General features: G+C 36.6%; 1 protein-coding gene across 4 annotated transcripts in view; it reads right to left on the reverse strand.

The window, feature by feature from the left end:
• The window catches only part of LOC143244353 (epsin-2-like), a 41387-nt gene that overhangs the window by 11734 nt on the left and 13322 nt on the right, over nucleotides 1–16331 (reverse strand). For all 4 annotated transcript variants that reach the window (XM_076488855.1, XM_076488854.1, XM_076488856.1 and 1 more), the window contains 6 exons: nucleotides 15807–16188; nucleotides 10174–10374; nucleotides 8364–8424; nucleotides 6749–7074; nucleotides 6463–6586; nucleotides 5615–5803 (listed from right to left, as the gene is read on the reverse strand). In XM_076488855.1, coding sequence (XP_076344970.1) covers nucleotides 5615–5803; nucleotides 6463–6586; nucleotides 6749–7074; nucleotides 8364–8424; nucleotides 10174–10374; nucleotides 15807–16082 — 1177 coding nt within the window. In that variant the 5' untranslated portion in view covers nucleotides 16083–16188. The remainder of the gene's footprint in view (nucleotides 1–5614; nucleotides 5804–6462; nucleotides 6587–6748; nucleotides 7075–8363; nucleotides 8425–10173; nucleotides 10375–15806; nucleotides 16189–16331) is intronic.

Genomic DNA, 16331 nt, shown 5'->3' on the forward strand with positions numbered 1-16331 from the left:
TACAACATTAAGAGAAAAACTACAGTAATACAAATTGTAAAGGACTTTCTGTATCATAATTGTAATTATCATAACTTGCCAGGAGGACTGACAGGTAAGTAACAAAAACTACTGTCAGTTACCTGGAATTGGCCTTTCCAGTCCTGGTTCCGAGTTATCTGACATTATGGCCATTTTCAGAAAGGAAGGTAATAAAAGTTTTAAAAGACTTGTAGCAAAATCTTAATAATAACCCACCAGGATTACTAACAGGTAGTTCAAACAGCAGCATTAGTCACCTGAAATTGGCCTTTCCAGTCCTGGTGTTGAGTTATTTAATGTTATGGCCATTTTCTAATTTGAAATCGAACAAGACTGACTTTGATTCTTAAAAGAGAATCACATTAAAAAAAGCTCTAATGTATAAATTAAAAACTTAAATAGCATTAAAAAGATTAATGGCCTTTAAAAACCTAAAAACATGGACAGTGTCACAATCACTAATAACACACAGTCTAATGTTACAGATACCTTGGGACATAACATTTAAAATGGTGCTGTCATTCAGAATCATAATGATTGTAAAAAATAAAATATGGCTTAATGTGACCTGAGTGTCACACAGACAACACACTGGTGCATCAGTTCCAGATAAAATAAAACAACGAGTTAATAAACTGTGAGCAATGCATAGTCTAGTTAGAACTTCCTCTTTCCAATCCTTATGGAAGCAAGACTGCTGAAGTCCACTATAGGGTTTTATTTGGGAAGACTTGTTTTCACGTTGCACATTCCAAATCGACTGCCAACTGGCACAGAGCTGAGCCTTGAATACAGGACCACAAGTCCATGTTTGGAACAGGCACAGCAGTGATAGTGCCAGAGTAGACAGATTTAGCTGCAGTGTCGATGAACTTGTTGCTGTGAATACCAACGTGGCCCGGTATCCATAAAAACTGGATAGAAGTAGATGTTAAAGAGAAATAGGCCAATAGGTTTTGAATATCATTGAGAACAGGGTGTAAACTAACGTGAAGCGATTCCAGAGCCAGTAGAGAACTAAGCGAGTCAGTATAAATAGTGCAGTTTGAGTATTACTTAGCTTCTATGTGACCCAGGGCTAGAGAAATGGCATACAGTTCAGCAGTGAACACAGAAGTTGTAGGGTGGATTCTGCGAGCAACCACCGAACCACAACAAACCATGGCAGAGCCCACACAGTCACTTGATTTTGAACCATCCATATAAATAGGAAAGAAAGGATGGTTCAAAAGATGTTCAGCAAATAACAAACAGTATTTCCAATCGGGAGTATCTACTTTTCTCAGATGATGTAAAGTCATATTTGGGGACTGTAATAAGCCATGGTGAGATGGCTGACCAGTGGATACAGCAATATTATCCAAGGAAAGACCCAATTCATCCAACTGCATTTCGACATGAAAGCCATAAGGAGAAATGGCACATTGTCTGTTCTGAAAAAGTATGGCCCACCCAAGAAGGAAAACACAACCCCAGGTGGAATGCTTTGGTAAGGAACGAAGTTTCAAAGCATACAGTAAAGACAGTTGCAAATGGCAGAGGTGCAAAGAAAGTTCACAAGACTATGTATAAGCTCTGAGCTGGAGAAGTGCTGATAACCCCAGTGCAGAATCAAAGTTCTTGACGATGAATGGGGTCCAGAGCCATAGGCCAGTAATCCACAGTCGAGTTTCCATCATATAAGAGCATGATATATCTTTTGCATAGAACATGGATCTGCTCCCCAAGTGGTGGAAGAGAAGACACAGGGGATGTTCAGTGCTCTTGTACATTCAATCTGTAGCTGCTGGGTGGGTGAGAAGGTTGTTTGATTCAAGGAACCAAACAAGAAGAACATTAAGGTCTTACAGAGACAGCTTGTCAAGGCATTTGGATGGTAGTTTGAAGGAATCTTGGGATCCTTCCCAGGCTTAAAGAAAGGTAGGACAATAGCCTGGCATCAGGAAAAACATTCTCCCGCCAGCTCCAGTAAAAAACAATCAGAAGGATAGCAGGAGAGGCAGAGATAGACAGCACAGCATTTCATAGTGTACATCATCAGGTCTGACCAATGTACCACCAGACCAATAAACCAGTTCCAGTTTACACCAATGTAAAGTGACAATTACAGTCATAGAGACAATCAGCTTAAAAGGAAAAAGGTGATCATTCTGCCTGAGTCTTGATGGCTAAGAAGGTGGAGGAAGAGGCAGAAGTGCTAGATACCCAGCAAAAGCTTTCATCTAGAGTATCAGCTACTTCCTGGCCATCAGAAAGTAAGATCGAGAAGAGGACAGATTTATATTGCCCACTGACCTTTCAAATTTTGTCCCATATGACTTTGGAACTGGTGGTAGAAGATATGCTAGTTGTGAAATTAATCCAAGATTCCTTCTGGCTTTGACGTCTTACACACCAAGTATGTGCACGGGCCTGCTTGAAAGCGATGTGGTGCAAGAGTGTGGGATGCCTACGAAAAGTATCCCAGACCTGTTTGTGAGCCTTCAGTGCCATGTGGCAGGCAGGATTCCACCACAGATGGGGATATCATGGAAAACATGTTGAGGTTTTAGGAATGCATTGAGCAGCTGCTTGTATAATACAGACAGTTACTGCTGCCACACAGTCGTCTACTGATGGCTTACGGACAATGACAGGATCAAGTTCTGTGAAAGCAGTGAAGAAAGCCAGTTTGCTTCATCCAGCTTCCACTGAGGCACGAGAGTCAGGTGGCATCGACCACGGCCTCTCTCTCAAAATCATAGGAATATGATCACTGTCTCATGGATTATTGTCAAACCTCCATGAAAAATGGGAAAATAGTGAAGGGGAGCAAACTGAGAGATCAATAGCAGTAAAGGACCGACTAGGTGCATGAAAATAAGTATAAGAACCAGTACTGAAAAGAGAAAGGTTGTGATCAGAGAGCTTACACTCTATGGAGTGACCCCTCCCCTATCAATATCAGCACTTTGCCAGAGGACATGGTGTCCATTAAAGTCCCCCAGGATTAAAAAGGAAGCCAGCAACTGTTTAATGGGAGCATCAAGGTCTCTCCAGGCAACAGGTAGAGAGAACAAACAGTGATGGTATGACCCAAGAAAACACGTATGGCTATGGCCTACAAAGGTGTGTCAAGTGGCAAAGACAGGGTGAGCACATACTGATCAACCAACAGTGCTTCCCTTCCAAGCACTTATCCATCACACAGCCTGTCATATCTGTACAAAGATAACTGCGGAAAGGTGATTGTATCAGCAGGTTTCAGAAATGTTTCCTGTAAGGGAAGACACACAGGATGGTAGGAAGCAATCAGTGTTTTGATGTCATCCAGATTAGAACGGAAACCTCGACAGTTCCATTATATCAAGGTGGCCATTTTTATTTATGTGTAAGCAAATTGGGTGGAGAACCCTTCTGTTTACAACCACATCCTTTTTCTTTACTGTCTTTATTTGAGGGAGGTCTATCAATCTCCATGGATCGTGCCCTGGGTTGATTTGGCAGGTTTTTGGTGTTGGAAGAGGATTCCAGTGACTGAGAACGTAAACGAATGATCATTTTCCATCTTGGGGTGGGAGAAGAAGATATACCCAATGAAATGCCCGAACCCAGAACCAAAGAAAGTGGTTCTTGTTATTTGCTGGTATGTATATTAGGGACAGAAATGGGTTTTGAAGTTGATTCATCAACCTTTTTAACCATGGAGGTCAAAAGACTTTTCATTTGGTTTGAGAATGTTTCTTTTAGAGGCACAGAGACAGCTGTCTGCATTCCCACTGTAGTAGTGGAACGAAGTGCAGCAGCATACAACTGAGATGAAATGGTGGACAGTAACTTTTGAGCCTTAGGGCTAGTAATGTTATGAATCGTTTTCAAATGCTGCATCTTTCTTCTTCTAACCATTTAGGGCAAGAACGAAAGTAGGTCGGGTGAGAGCCATTGCAACTAACACAATGAGGGTCCATTTCCCACTCATACGTGTCATGGCTTGTTGCTACTGCAACAAGCACACATCCAGTAACTGAACTGCTAACACTGGAAACAACTGAGAGGGTTTGGAATGTATAGCTATACCTTGCAATTAAAATAACCTGCCTTGATAGTGGCAGGTTGAAGGGGATGACATATATGTAAAAATGAGGACATTGGTTTGCATCATAATTCCATCTTTGTGAGTGGAGATGCACCTCACTGCAGAAACTCCTTGGATGGAGAAACCAACAAGAATCTGACTCGGGGATGTTCTTCAAATCCCTCTCAACAATAACTCCTTGTGATGAATTAAAAGTAGCATGAGGTGTAACCTCAATAAGTATATTCCGAATTGCCTTTAAATGCAAGAGGAGTTCACTGTGCTGAGATATGGATTTTTCCACAAATATGTCACCAGATCGAAGCTTCTTAACTGACTTTGGAGAGCCAGTAAGTCCCTCTAATCCCTTGTGAATGAAAAATGGAGACATTTGCCCTAAAGGTTTGTCTGAAAGAGAATGCAACACAAGAAAGTGAGATACAACAGGTGTTACAGATATTGAAGATTGCTGCTCAGAAACTTCAAGACATGGTCGTTTACTTATGGACTGTTATTTCACTATTTTATTTAAATTTCTATTTGGAGGATCCATAAGAAAAAAGGAAATTTGGGTGCCTATTGACCCCACCCCACCATGGAGCCCTACGAGGGGATGCACCACAATGTCAAATACTACAAAGTAAAGGCATCAAAATAAGTGTTAAGATTCTATTAATGAAAAAAAAAAAACCAAAGAAACATGATTCTGTTCAGATACAAATTATAACATTGCCCCACAACATAACAACTGAAGTTGTGGAAGGGGTCAGAAAATGGAACCCTTTTTGGACAATGAAATATCCTCAAAGCGGCACCAGTTTATCTTCATGTCTTTCTTCAGTGGTCACTGCAATGATGAGATTGTACAGTGTAACTGTTGGAAAGTGGATATTATTATTCGGTTCTGTGCCATATTTTCTCACAAGTTCATGTAACAGAAAACATTAATGGTAAGCACATCATAATTAACATTCTGGCTGTGAAAACTGTGCTAACAGTACCTTCTAGTGATAATTATATTTCAGTACTATTACTATCTTTCCCATCATCTCTCTAGTTCCTTTACTAAACATTATAGTCCTCTGAAAATGAAAATTTTAAGTGTTAAAATACAATGACTGGCTATTGACTTAAAACAAATTAAAATGTTGCTGTACAAAGCTTTAGGTTGAGGCTTAGTACATGCAAAATAAATGTTTAATAATGTCTAACTGGCCCTGAATAAAACTCACTTAACAATAACTTAAATCTTAGTACATGCTAATAAATGTTAAATGGTATCCAGCTTATTCAAAAATGATGGCCACTTAATTATGGTAAGCAAACTTGGTGAATTGTACTTTTGAAAATTAAAATATATTTATTTTGTAAACGAATCTTTCTGGCTTGGCAAGCTCCTTATAAATCAGTCATTATAACATAATTCCATTTATTTTTAAAGTTCTAAAAACATTAAACTTATAACTTAAGAATATAATTCTTAGAAGGCCTAATAAATAACAGTAGAGTTCCATATTAAGTGAAAGTTAAATACCCTACCTGGTGAGTTTTCTGAAGCCAGGTTCCTAAAATCCAGGTCATCTAGTTCTCCAGAAATTGATTTTGATCTCTGTGGAGGTGTTGGGGCAAAAGCATCAAGTGAATCGACCATAACAGGCTGGCTACTCCATGGATCAGTAGGTGCAGTTGAACCCAAATGTATTCCACCCCATGGGTCAGTAGCTGCAACTGTAAGAATTATTTTTTAAATAAAAACTGAAAATTTACTATACATAAACATAAATTAAGTAAGATTCAGACATAACCCATTTATAATAGAACTAACTAGGCAATACAAATCATTATAACATGTAAATATTCAACTTTATAGAGTATTATGTATTACTAGAAACAAGTGGAAAAGAACTGATAATATGCTCTAACGACGTAAATGTTAATAATAAATATGACACACACACACACACACACACTAAATTACTACCTAATTATTTGAACCTGAAAAAAAAATGAATGTAGTCAGCTGGGTGAAATAGACCTGTAAACAAAACAACAACAAAAACAGTTCAAGAAAGTAATACCAACTTAAATATATTCCAGCACTCAGTAACAGTAAAGACAGGCACAATCTCACCCCTGATTCAGATATATAACACATTAACTACAACTGAAACCCAACCATTCTCCTCTGACCATTCCATTCAATTCATTTAGCACTACACTGTACATTCAACCAGCTTTTCTGTGGCTGAGAACTAGAAAGATCTCCTAATTATATTATTCCAATAATTTACAAGTACTCTTAAACACACACCTTTTCCATGGTACAACAGATGTAACTATAAACCTATTCATTCTTCAACATAAAACACTATCACGAAAAAACACACCTGGGGTATTAGCGGGTACTGGTGGTTTAGTGGTTTCTGATGGTGAGGAAGCGGGAAGGCTCCAAGGGTCTCTACTTGTAACAGCCACAGGATGACTAACTGGAGCTCCCCAAGGGTCTGTAACCTGTAAACGACAAACAGGGTTAATAGTGTTAACTCTCCTTATTGACAGATGAATTCTAACAAGATTAGTAATATTGTACACAACAAGGTGATCAAATTTATATTTCCACTTGATAGTTTACATTAGAGAAACTCAATGGGTGGAAAGGAAGAAATTTCTCACCACAGACAGTTGTGCTGTCTCACAGATTCCCCATGGATCAGCTGTTGTTGGACTACTATAAACTACACCTTGGTTCTCATTAGTCAGGCTCAGTCCCAGCAAATCATCCAATGTGGACTGTTTTGAAGTGGTCGTCTGGCCGTATCCTACTTCGCTCTCTGTGAGAGCCATCTTAAGACGCAATTCATCATTTTGTCTCATCCTTTCCTCCTGCTCTGCCTCCTCCTTGCTCATTGCTAGGGCTAACTGAAGCTGTAGTTCTTCTTCACCTGATGTCTGGGGTCTTGCACACTCTAGTTCTGACGATGAAACATGCCCTGGGAACTCTACAGATACAATATAAACATAATTATGGACAACATGAGAGGAACTGATGTTGGGTTTTCAACTTCCCATGTGTGCACATTTTTCTTTTTTAATTAGGATATGTTTAAAATTTACTCTGATATACTGCACGACACTACCACATCTGTTTACAGGTAGATTGTTTATAACAAATGGGACAAGAACCACGAGTCCTTGAAGTCCCAGTCTTAGCATGTTAGTCACATGGCCACGTCCAGTCCAATATATTATGAAACCCTGCTTCCATGAACTTATGGGTATATAATAGAGCCTGTTTCCATAACCTCAGAGTAATTTAGTGGTATATTAAAGAAATAAGATTCATTGACCTATAATATGGAACTTATGGATACATTATGAAGTCTGCATATTACCTTTCTATAGTTGTTCAACAAACCCATGAGTGAGACCATAGTTGGATATGCTAAAATATTTCAATCACACTATATCTGTGAGAAGGCCTTATGCCCAATACTGCGGCTCACCAGGCCAGCTAGCACATGACAAATAGTGCAGAGATAAAAAACATGCATACAGAGAGAGGAGAAAATTTTCATATATAATAGTTAGGGTGTTAATTAGGTTAAACAAGTGAATTATAATTATCACATTTCATTCATTTACATATCTGAATTTTAGGTAATAATAAAAAACACAAGATTATTTATTTATTAACACTTATTTTATCTGAATTTAACGATGCATGTGTCAACCTAGTATACAACAACTAAAAGGATACATCATGAGGCTTTGTGTACATCAATATAAAGCACCATAGGGTCCATGAATAAACACTACAGTTGTCACTTAAGTACAGTATTTAATAATCAGCTGTAGAGTGAAATGCTGGAAAATACCGTAATTGAGGGTTTGAAACAGCTGTGTATTAATCGGAGTTTACAATTTTCAGAAATGTGTATGATAAGTAATGACGAGAAACTCGAAGTAAAAATGTATTTCAAGATGACTAGTATGGGTATCAACACTTTTACCAAAATAAAGCAGAGAACAATTTTCTGACCTTCTTAGGTCATCTTCAGGTTAAAATCCTGCTTTACTTTGGTAAAAGTATTAATACCCATACCAGTCATCCTGAGATATGTTTAAATGTAGCTACCTCTTCATCATTTACTGTTTTTATAGTAATGCTCTATTTATTACTGAAATAGCTGTCTTCAAATCAATTATTTCATTGAGAGAGTATGCTATGTTCCTTAAAATAAAAAAAACGCCCTTTAATTTTCTAGCTGTTATAATCTTAAATACATACCTCCTGGTGAGGTTGCTCCATCTGGTGAGCCAAATGAATCTCTGTGAGATGAGGTAACGTACTGCAAAACCAGTGATAAGATTAATAAATTACTTTGTTAATAAGAATACATAAATTATTTGTACTTCTACACAGTTATGTATTTTAGTTCACTTACAAATTCAGTGTGCAGTAGGGAATCTCTTCATACTAGCCAGAAAATATGATGAAACAGTCATTTATAAAACTTGTACATTTTCATTGAGCCCTTGTTATACAGGACATCAATTCAGCTTATTCACAATCTAGATGATCTGTCACACAGAGAAGCATCCACAACAGGAAATTTAATCAAGAATCTATACACACGTATCCTGAAAACAGTTATTTTTTATACCAAACATGCATTTCTTAAAATACAGGATTAAGTATGTGATTCCATGAGAGTAAATTAAGGGTCAAATTCACAGCAGGAAACAAGGTGACAATTACTGACCACAAAACACCTGTACTCACAGTCAGTACACCAGTTTTTAACAACTCTTGTGAAAAATATTTCACAGCAGGGATTTATAAAAAAAAACTAAAACAAATTGCTAAAAGTCTTGAGGATGCTTTTATGCTATAACTGTGTCGAGTCAAAACAAACACTCATCATTAATATGTAATTTTCTTGTATAAACACTATATTCTGTATTTCATAAATTTAACTACTGTTTGGACAAAATAGTGAATAATGAGATAATAGTGTAACAACAAATTCACTGCACAATTTGTACAGATACTGTTGATAGTAATGTCAGTTTAATACATATAAAGTTGGAATTTTCATTACTAGTCATACCAGTTTGCACCTCATATTTATCAATCAGTAATGTATTCTAAGTGTTCATTGTATTCAAAGTAACTAATTTAACTATCTGAAAGTACTACTATCTTAGTTGGATAACAAGGTTTCATGGTACTTCTAAAGGAAAACAGGTTATGCCGAAGTTCAGCTGAAACTGTGATAACAAAACAAATGGCTGTTCATGTATTTTCTTTTAATTCTTAGTATGCCTCACTGAAGTGAAGACAGTGACAAACATTAGTACTCTATATTTTTCACATGTATAAAAATAAAAATAAATAACACTAACTCACTATAGTTGTAACGTGTGTGGGGAAATCACCAGAACTCTACATTTCTCACATGTATATTAAATAACAGTAAAAGTTGTAATTGGAAAGACTTGTGTAGTGATAATGGCCTCCTTTTTCAACAATGCAATTAATTGATATAGCAAGTATCTTTTTCATAAGGTATTGAATGGATTTTATTGAAACAATGCAGCCACTAAATACATTTCACTACAACAATCTGCTCCAACAAAGGAAAAGAGCCACTATGTAGAATTAACACTTAAGTGGTGGTGTTATAATCAACTTTTGTTCACGTGATAGTCTTTATATTAACTAAATGACTGAACTTCTTTTCATATGGTTGACATTTACAGTGTGATTATTACTGAAGGATCCTGTTTAGAAAATTATAAAAATATCTGACACTGTTTGAATGGTGCCTGATTTGATTGTTTAGAATTACCATCAGATTCCCAAGTAGTAAAAGAACCTTTAACTACAACCCTGCAACTCACTACAGTTGTAATATACAAAGGAACATGTATCACTATTATACAGGGTGTTCGGAAAATCACTGTCCACTTGTATATTTATTAACAGACAAAACTGCACAGTTACTTTCCGAACACCCTGTACCTTTTAAACGTAGCTCTAAAAACAAAAGAAATATTCTTATCACATTAAAATGATACAAGATAACATTACTTACCCTATCAGCACCAACAAATCTTTCCCTGGCTTTCAGAGCTCTAGCACGTTCATTACTCAACCTTTCATTGTCCTTTAATAACGCCACCAAATGTTTAGATTTTTCCCTAACATTCATTCCTTGGTCTTTATTTTCTTCCATATACTGAAAATCTTTAAGGGTTTGAATGGCAAATATATTCTCTCTACACTGCTGGGCAACCTTGGGAGATGCATGTATTATTAAAGCTGCATTAGTTAGCTGTTAGAAAAATGTCATTAACAGAATTCTCATTAAACAAAAAAAAGATTAGAAGTGATGTCAAGAAAACCCACTTGTAGAGAAATATATATGCAAAAATGGCTCATTTGGGTTCAGAAAATATTGTACGTAGAAGAGCGCTCTTCTTTTGCTATATTGGTGAATGTTTAGCACTATTTTTTTAATAGTGCCACCAAAGGAGTATTAACAATGTGTCAGTAAAAGTAATTACGTCAGACATTCCTTTCCACTGTGATAGTTGTTTAAAATCTTAGTTTTCTATCCAATAAAAATAACAAAACCGAGTTCAGTGAATGGCAACTTTCATTGTAAAAACACAAGGGTAGAGGATGACATTTCAAAAGTCTTCCACCTTTTGTTTCCAGGTCAGTGTGTGTATCATGTTGATCTTTACAGTACTCTGGTGAACTGTGGAGGGTACGTTATGAATGGTTGGTTTATTCCCGTTTCTGATTGGCAAGGAGACTTGTCATTGTTTCAACCAATGGCAAACACTTGTTACTCACCTTTAACTTGGAGTACATGTTTAGTTTGTGTGTTTTCTTATTGCAAAGCCACATCTGGCTATCTGCTGAGCCTACCGAAGGGAATCGAACCCTTGATTTTAGCATTGTAAATCCGAAGACATACCGCTGTACTAACGAGAGGCAACATGTTTAGTGAAGGTTTTATTGTATTAATGTAAAAGAATTTTTCTCATCTTCCACAATTTCTAAACTAATGATTCTAGGCAGAAGACTTTCAAAACATCATCTACACATCTTTCTGCAACAGGCAGTTACTGTCCATTGAATTAAACTTCACCCTACATACTCTGCCTAAATAATCTATCAAAGAAAATATAAATAAACTTTGTAACAAAAAAGTTGTATTACATTTGTTTTAATTATCACTCTCCATGAAAAATGATAATGGGAAACTAAAAATGGGCAATTCTTTTACTTAAAAATATGTATAACTTTTTATTGTTACTCCTGTAACAACAAATTTACCCTTAGCTTTTGTATATTTAATTTGGCTAGTGTGTCCAATGTAGTTCTAAAAATAAAACATTGCCAGTTTAAACTACTAACACTAACATCAACATTATCAAAATCAGTGGGTACAACCAGAGAAGCACACTCACTTTAGAGTCTCACAAACATGGTAGGGGTTCTGCCAAACTTTACTTCCTGTGATGCAAGTTATAACAGTTTAACCAACACTGTTACAAGTGTTTTCTTATAGCAAAGCCACATCAGGCTATTTGCTGAGCCCACCAAGGGGAATTGAACCCCTGATTTTACCATTGTAAATCTGTAGACATACTGCTGTACTAACAGGAGGCATTACAAAAGTAACACCAAGTATTTCATATTATTGTATCCAGTTCTACTCTCTCTTATCCACATGCATCTTCACGATAGCTCTGCAACAGTTCACAACTTCATTGTAAAGTTGTCATGTCCAAAGCATACCACCCCTTACATAATGCTTTCCATAATCTAATACATTAGAACACCAGTGACCATTTCAAAGATTTGATTGCACAGAAATACCAGGTACTGTGTTTGGCCACACAATCAGTATGCCTTCAAGTGGAATAACATGAATACTCATTTCATTTTTTCATTCTCTGAAGTATACAGTGATTGAACAGGATGTTTTATTGGTGAACTCTTATTCTGTTGGCCTCATTTCCAGACAAAGATCTTCCTTCATTATTTTACATACTGCTGCTTGGAACACACAAATGGATTTTGCTACTGATCTTTGTGTTCACAGATTCTCACCTGTTACAAGATGCAACAATGTTTACCATAGCTAGAATATAACTTGTTACAAGTCTCTTTCTGGATAGTTCTGGTGCCAAGTCGATTCAAGTCATTTGGTTTTTCAACATCAAGTACGAAGGATAATCCATCTTACAAAATCTAAATACCTTAACTGGACACATTTATATGATCTTAGCTAAACATTCTGTACTTGAAAGAGTTGTTTCATACTCTTCCCCAAAACCATCAATTTTTTGTATCACTGCACTATCTGCAATGTTATATCTACTACACTATGTAACACAAATTTTGTTCCTGGATAGTATGTGTTATATCTTAATTGCTTAGGTTGTAAAAGTACAGAAAATGGCCATTATTCCCTTCAAACTTTGCTTTTGTGACCACAGTAATGAAATTTAGAAATTAACCTATTTTCTATGTAAAACCAGGCAAATTTGCATTTTCATTTACATAAGGTCTGAATAAAACATATGAATCAAGATGTACATGTATTTATACTAAAGTTATACAAAAATGTTTGGAAGAGAGTAATTTTTCAAGATTTGCTACTGTCAATCACTTTCACGTATCAGCCCCCAAATATATTCTCCCATAATGTTTTCATTACACGCTTCTTGGTAGCAGTGTTCGAAGTCCAGTATATCTTGGTGGAAGTGCTCGCCTTGCTCCTCTGATTATGTTCCCATGTTCTCCTTGGATTTATCACGATGAGCGTCAAGGATATGGATTTTCAGGGACATCCTGAAGCCCATTTTGCCGTAGTCTTCACCAGAGCCTCAACCAGTTCCACATAATTTGTGGCCTTGTGACTGCCCAAGAAGCCCCAAACCACTGCTACAAAGCTGCCCCAAGTTTTGTTTTCCTTCCTACTGAGCTTCTTGAGGAATTCTGTGCACTCCAGGATCTTCTTTATTTGTGTTCCAACAAAGACAATAGCTTTGACCTTTGCCTCAGACAGCTTAGGGAAGAAGTCTTGAAGGTACTTGAAGGCTGCATATTCCTTATGAAAAGCTGTGACAAATTTTATGTGCAATGGTGAGAACAACATCTTCTGGAGGTCCACTAGTGGCTCACACTTGACATTGTGCCTCCCTACCGAAAACTTGGTTCGTTGTAGCCAGTGCTTCCTGTTGTAGTGCACTGAGGTGTCTGTGCTGTACAAAAGGCAAATATAACAGGAAAACTTGGTAAAGTCTCCTTAAAGACCCATCAGGAATGCCACCATTTTGAAGTCTCCAATAACCTCCCAGCCATACTCATCATACTTCAAGGCTTCTAGCAAGGTCTTAACACTGCTGTATTCCTCTTTGAGGTGCACCAAATGAGCCAGGGGAAGAGATGGATACTTATTCCCACTATGGAGCAGCACAGCTTTGAGACTTCTGGATGAGCTATCAATGAAGAGGTGCCACTCGTTTGGGTTACAGGCGATTCCAATTGCCTCGCACAGACCGAATACAATGTGACAGAAACAGAGCCCATCTTGATGTGTGAAGAAGCTTGAAAAATGTCAGTGATGCTTCCTATGACTTGCAACTTGCACTCTTTTATCTAACAAATCCCATTCCTTGAGCCTAGGTGTCAAAAGTCAGCAGTTGATCTTGTTAGACCAAGATCTCTGATCACGTCATTGAGGTCTCTTTGGTTGAGGTAATATGGATTTCTCTCACCAGCTGCACCTCTGAAATTGTAATCTGGATCTCCAACCTGATTTGCTGCTTTCTCTCTGGAGGAGTGGATACAGGGAGCTCAGGGCAGTGTGGCACTGGAGCGATGGATGATGGAAGGTCCAGATACATGATAGGAGATGTATAGGCCATTTTTGCTGGCCTGACATTCGGAATGGTCCATCATGTAGAAGTAGCAATTGCTTGAGTGGTCAGTGAGTTCATGTTAAATTCTTGAAATAGCAAATTTCATGGCTCTCTTTTCTCCTCTGTACCATTCTGCAAGAGAGCAAACTAAAATTATTATGAAGAATAAATTTATTTCATCCACAACTAATGTATATGAGATTCATGCAAAATATTTTGCATGTGACATTTTTTCTATACTATTGGAAATTAAAAACAATAAAAGATATTTAAATTTTAAAAGGTCTAAAATTTGTATAATATAAATTCTCACTATTCAAGCAAGCAAAAATTGTCCATCTTACCTTCTAGAGTTTTTTTTTGCAGCATTCGCAGGTAAAAATGAGGTGCCCAGGGTTTGTCTTGATCCCCAACAGACATCCCGAGATATGCCTTGTAGGCTTCACACATTTTAGCAGATGCTGTCACAGTACTTTTTTGCTCATCTTGATGAATTGACCACATACAAAGCAGAATGCATCTGGAGAATGCTTGCAGCTTTTTCATGCTATCTCTGATAAAATCAGATAGGTCTATGTGTTCACTTAGACAGCTAGAACTAAACTGAAATGACGAGTGGTGAGCCCCTGTATATATATATATATATATATATATATATACTATGGAAAGTTCTTGAAAATTCTAAATTCTACAATATTTTAGAAAATTCTACAACATTCTAGAAAGTTCTTGAAAATTCTTTTAAGTTTGAGAAAATTCTCTATCAGTTACTCAGCACTGAATCTATCTGGAATGTTCTGGAAAATGGGTAAATTTGAAAATTTCATTAGCCAGGTCACAAAAGCAAAGTTTGAAGAAAAAATAGGTTTTCCATTTACTTTAGGCATAAACAATTGGAAAATAACACTTTTTGCCCAGGAACAAGAAAAAGTAAAAATTTTGTTACATAGTGCTACAGCTGCATGACTTTCTGGTTTGCAAATTCAAAATCATTTTAACCTAATATACCCATTCCTACGTAAACAAATATAGGTTCTCAAATTCGTGGTGACCATTTTCTGTTACTGCATTCTCAGATTGACAAATAATATGATACAACAAAAAAACAGATGGAATATTAAAGGACTGGGTGAGAAATACTGGAAACTAGTGCTTCTCCAAGTTTTGGACCTCTCATCCTTTCTTACCCCCCATCTTTAATTGTTCATAATTTGTTCCCTTGAAAGACTCTCCAGAATTCAACATCAGCACAAAAATACTACTTTATGAAAATTTAAGGAAGATCTTTTGGTATTATATGTGTGGGAAATATTTGCTTGAGCCCAGACCTCGGTGACTTGCACTGGGTGCACCCTCTCCCTCTCCTGGGTCCTTTATTTATTACATTCAGATCATTTTAAAATACTTTTCCTGATAAACTTATTTATGGCCTTGTTTCTAACATATTAAAAAATGCATTTTAGATTTAGGATATCAATTTAAAATTCACTTTCTAATGTACACATTACTGATTAAACATTACTTACAGGGTATCCTAAAAGTTGGTTACCATTTGTAACTATGTGGAAATTACCAAATTTTTCTTGTACAAGGCAAAGAACTGACAAATGGTAATTAAGCATTTTCATTAGTGTTCTCATTTTGAGGAAACATATTTTGAGCATTTTGAGGGTGACAGACTTTTGAAACAGTCTGTAAGCAGAATAGTTTTTTAACAATCTGTCATATTGTCAAAGTACAAAAAAACATTCAAGAATACAACAATTTCTTACAGAATGTATACCTTTTCTGAGCCCGTTTTAATTAGGTACTCTAGTAGAACTAAGGCTTTATACACGTGTCTCCAATTCTTTCCATGGTCATTAAGACGTTTCCAAATCATTTTCATGATTTCCGAGAAAGCCACTACATTATAAGTCAAGTCTGCTACTTCACTCATCAAGGTGCTTGAAGGTCCCCACGGATCATTAGACGTAGCTTCCCTGACCTTTACTTCAGCATCCGAGTAATTCCGAACAACGTTTTTCACGTTACGTCGAATACCTTGTACATTGATCATTTTTATTTCCAACACACTTTGATCTGTCAGCTAAATTTCATTCTACAGAAAAACGTTGAACTGGATGGTAACAAGAAATGTGGTACTTTACTGATTCTTGTCAACCCTGAAAAATACACGTGAATGTTAAAAGTGAAACACATAAAACATTTTCTAAAAGTTAAAATAATAATATATAATCAGAATTTGAAAAAAAATCTAAATTCCTATTTTCAACAAACCTTGGTTTCAATACTTTTGCTGTCTACA

This window comes from Tachypleus tridentatus, chromosome 2, assembly GCF_004210375.1.
Source record: "Tachypleus tridentatus isolate NWPU-2018 chromosome 2, ASM421037v1, whole genome shotgun sequence".
In the NCBI taxonomy this organism is placed as follows: domain Eukaryota; kingdom Metazoa; phylum Arthropoda; class Merostomata; order Xiphosura; family Limulidae; genus Tachypleus; species Tachypleus tridentatus.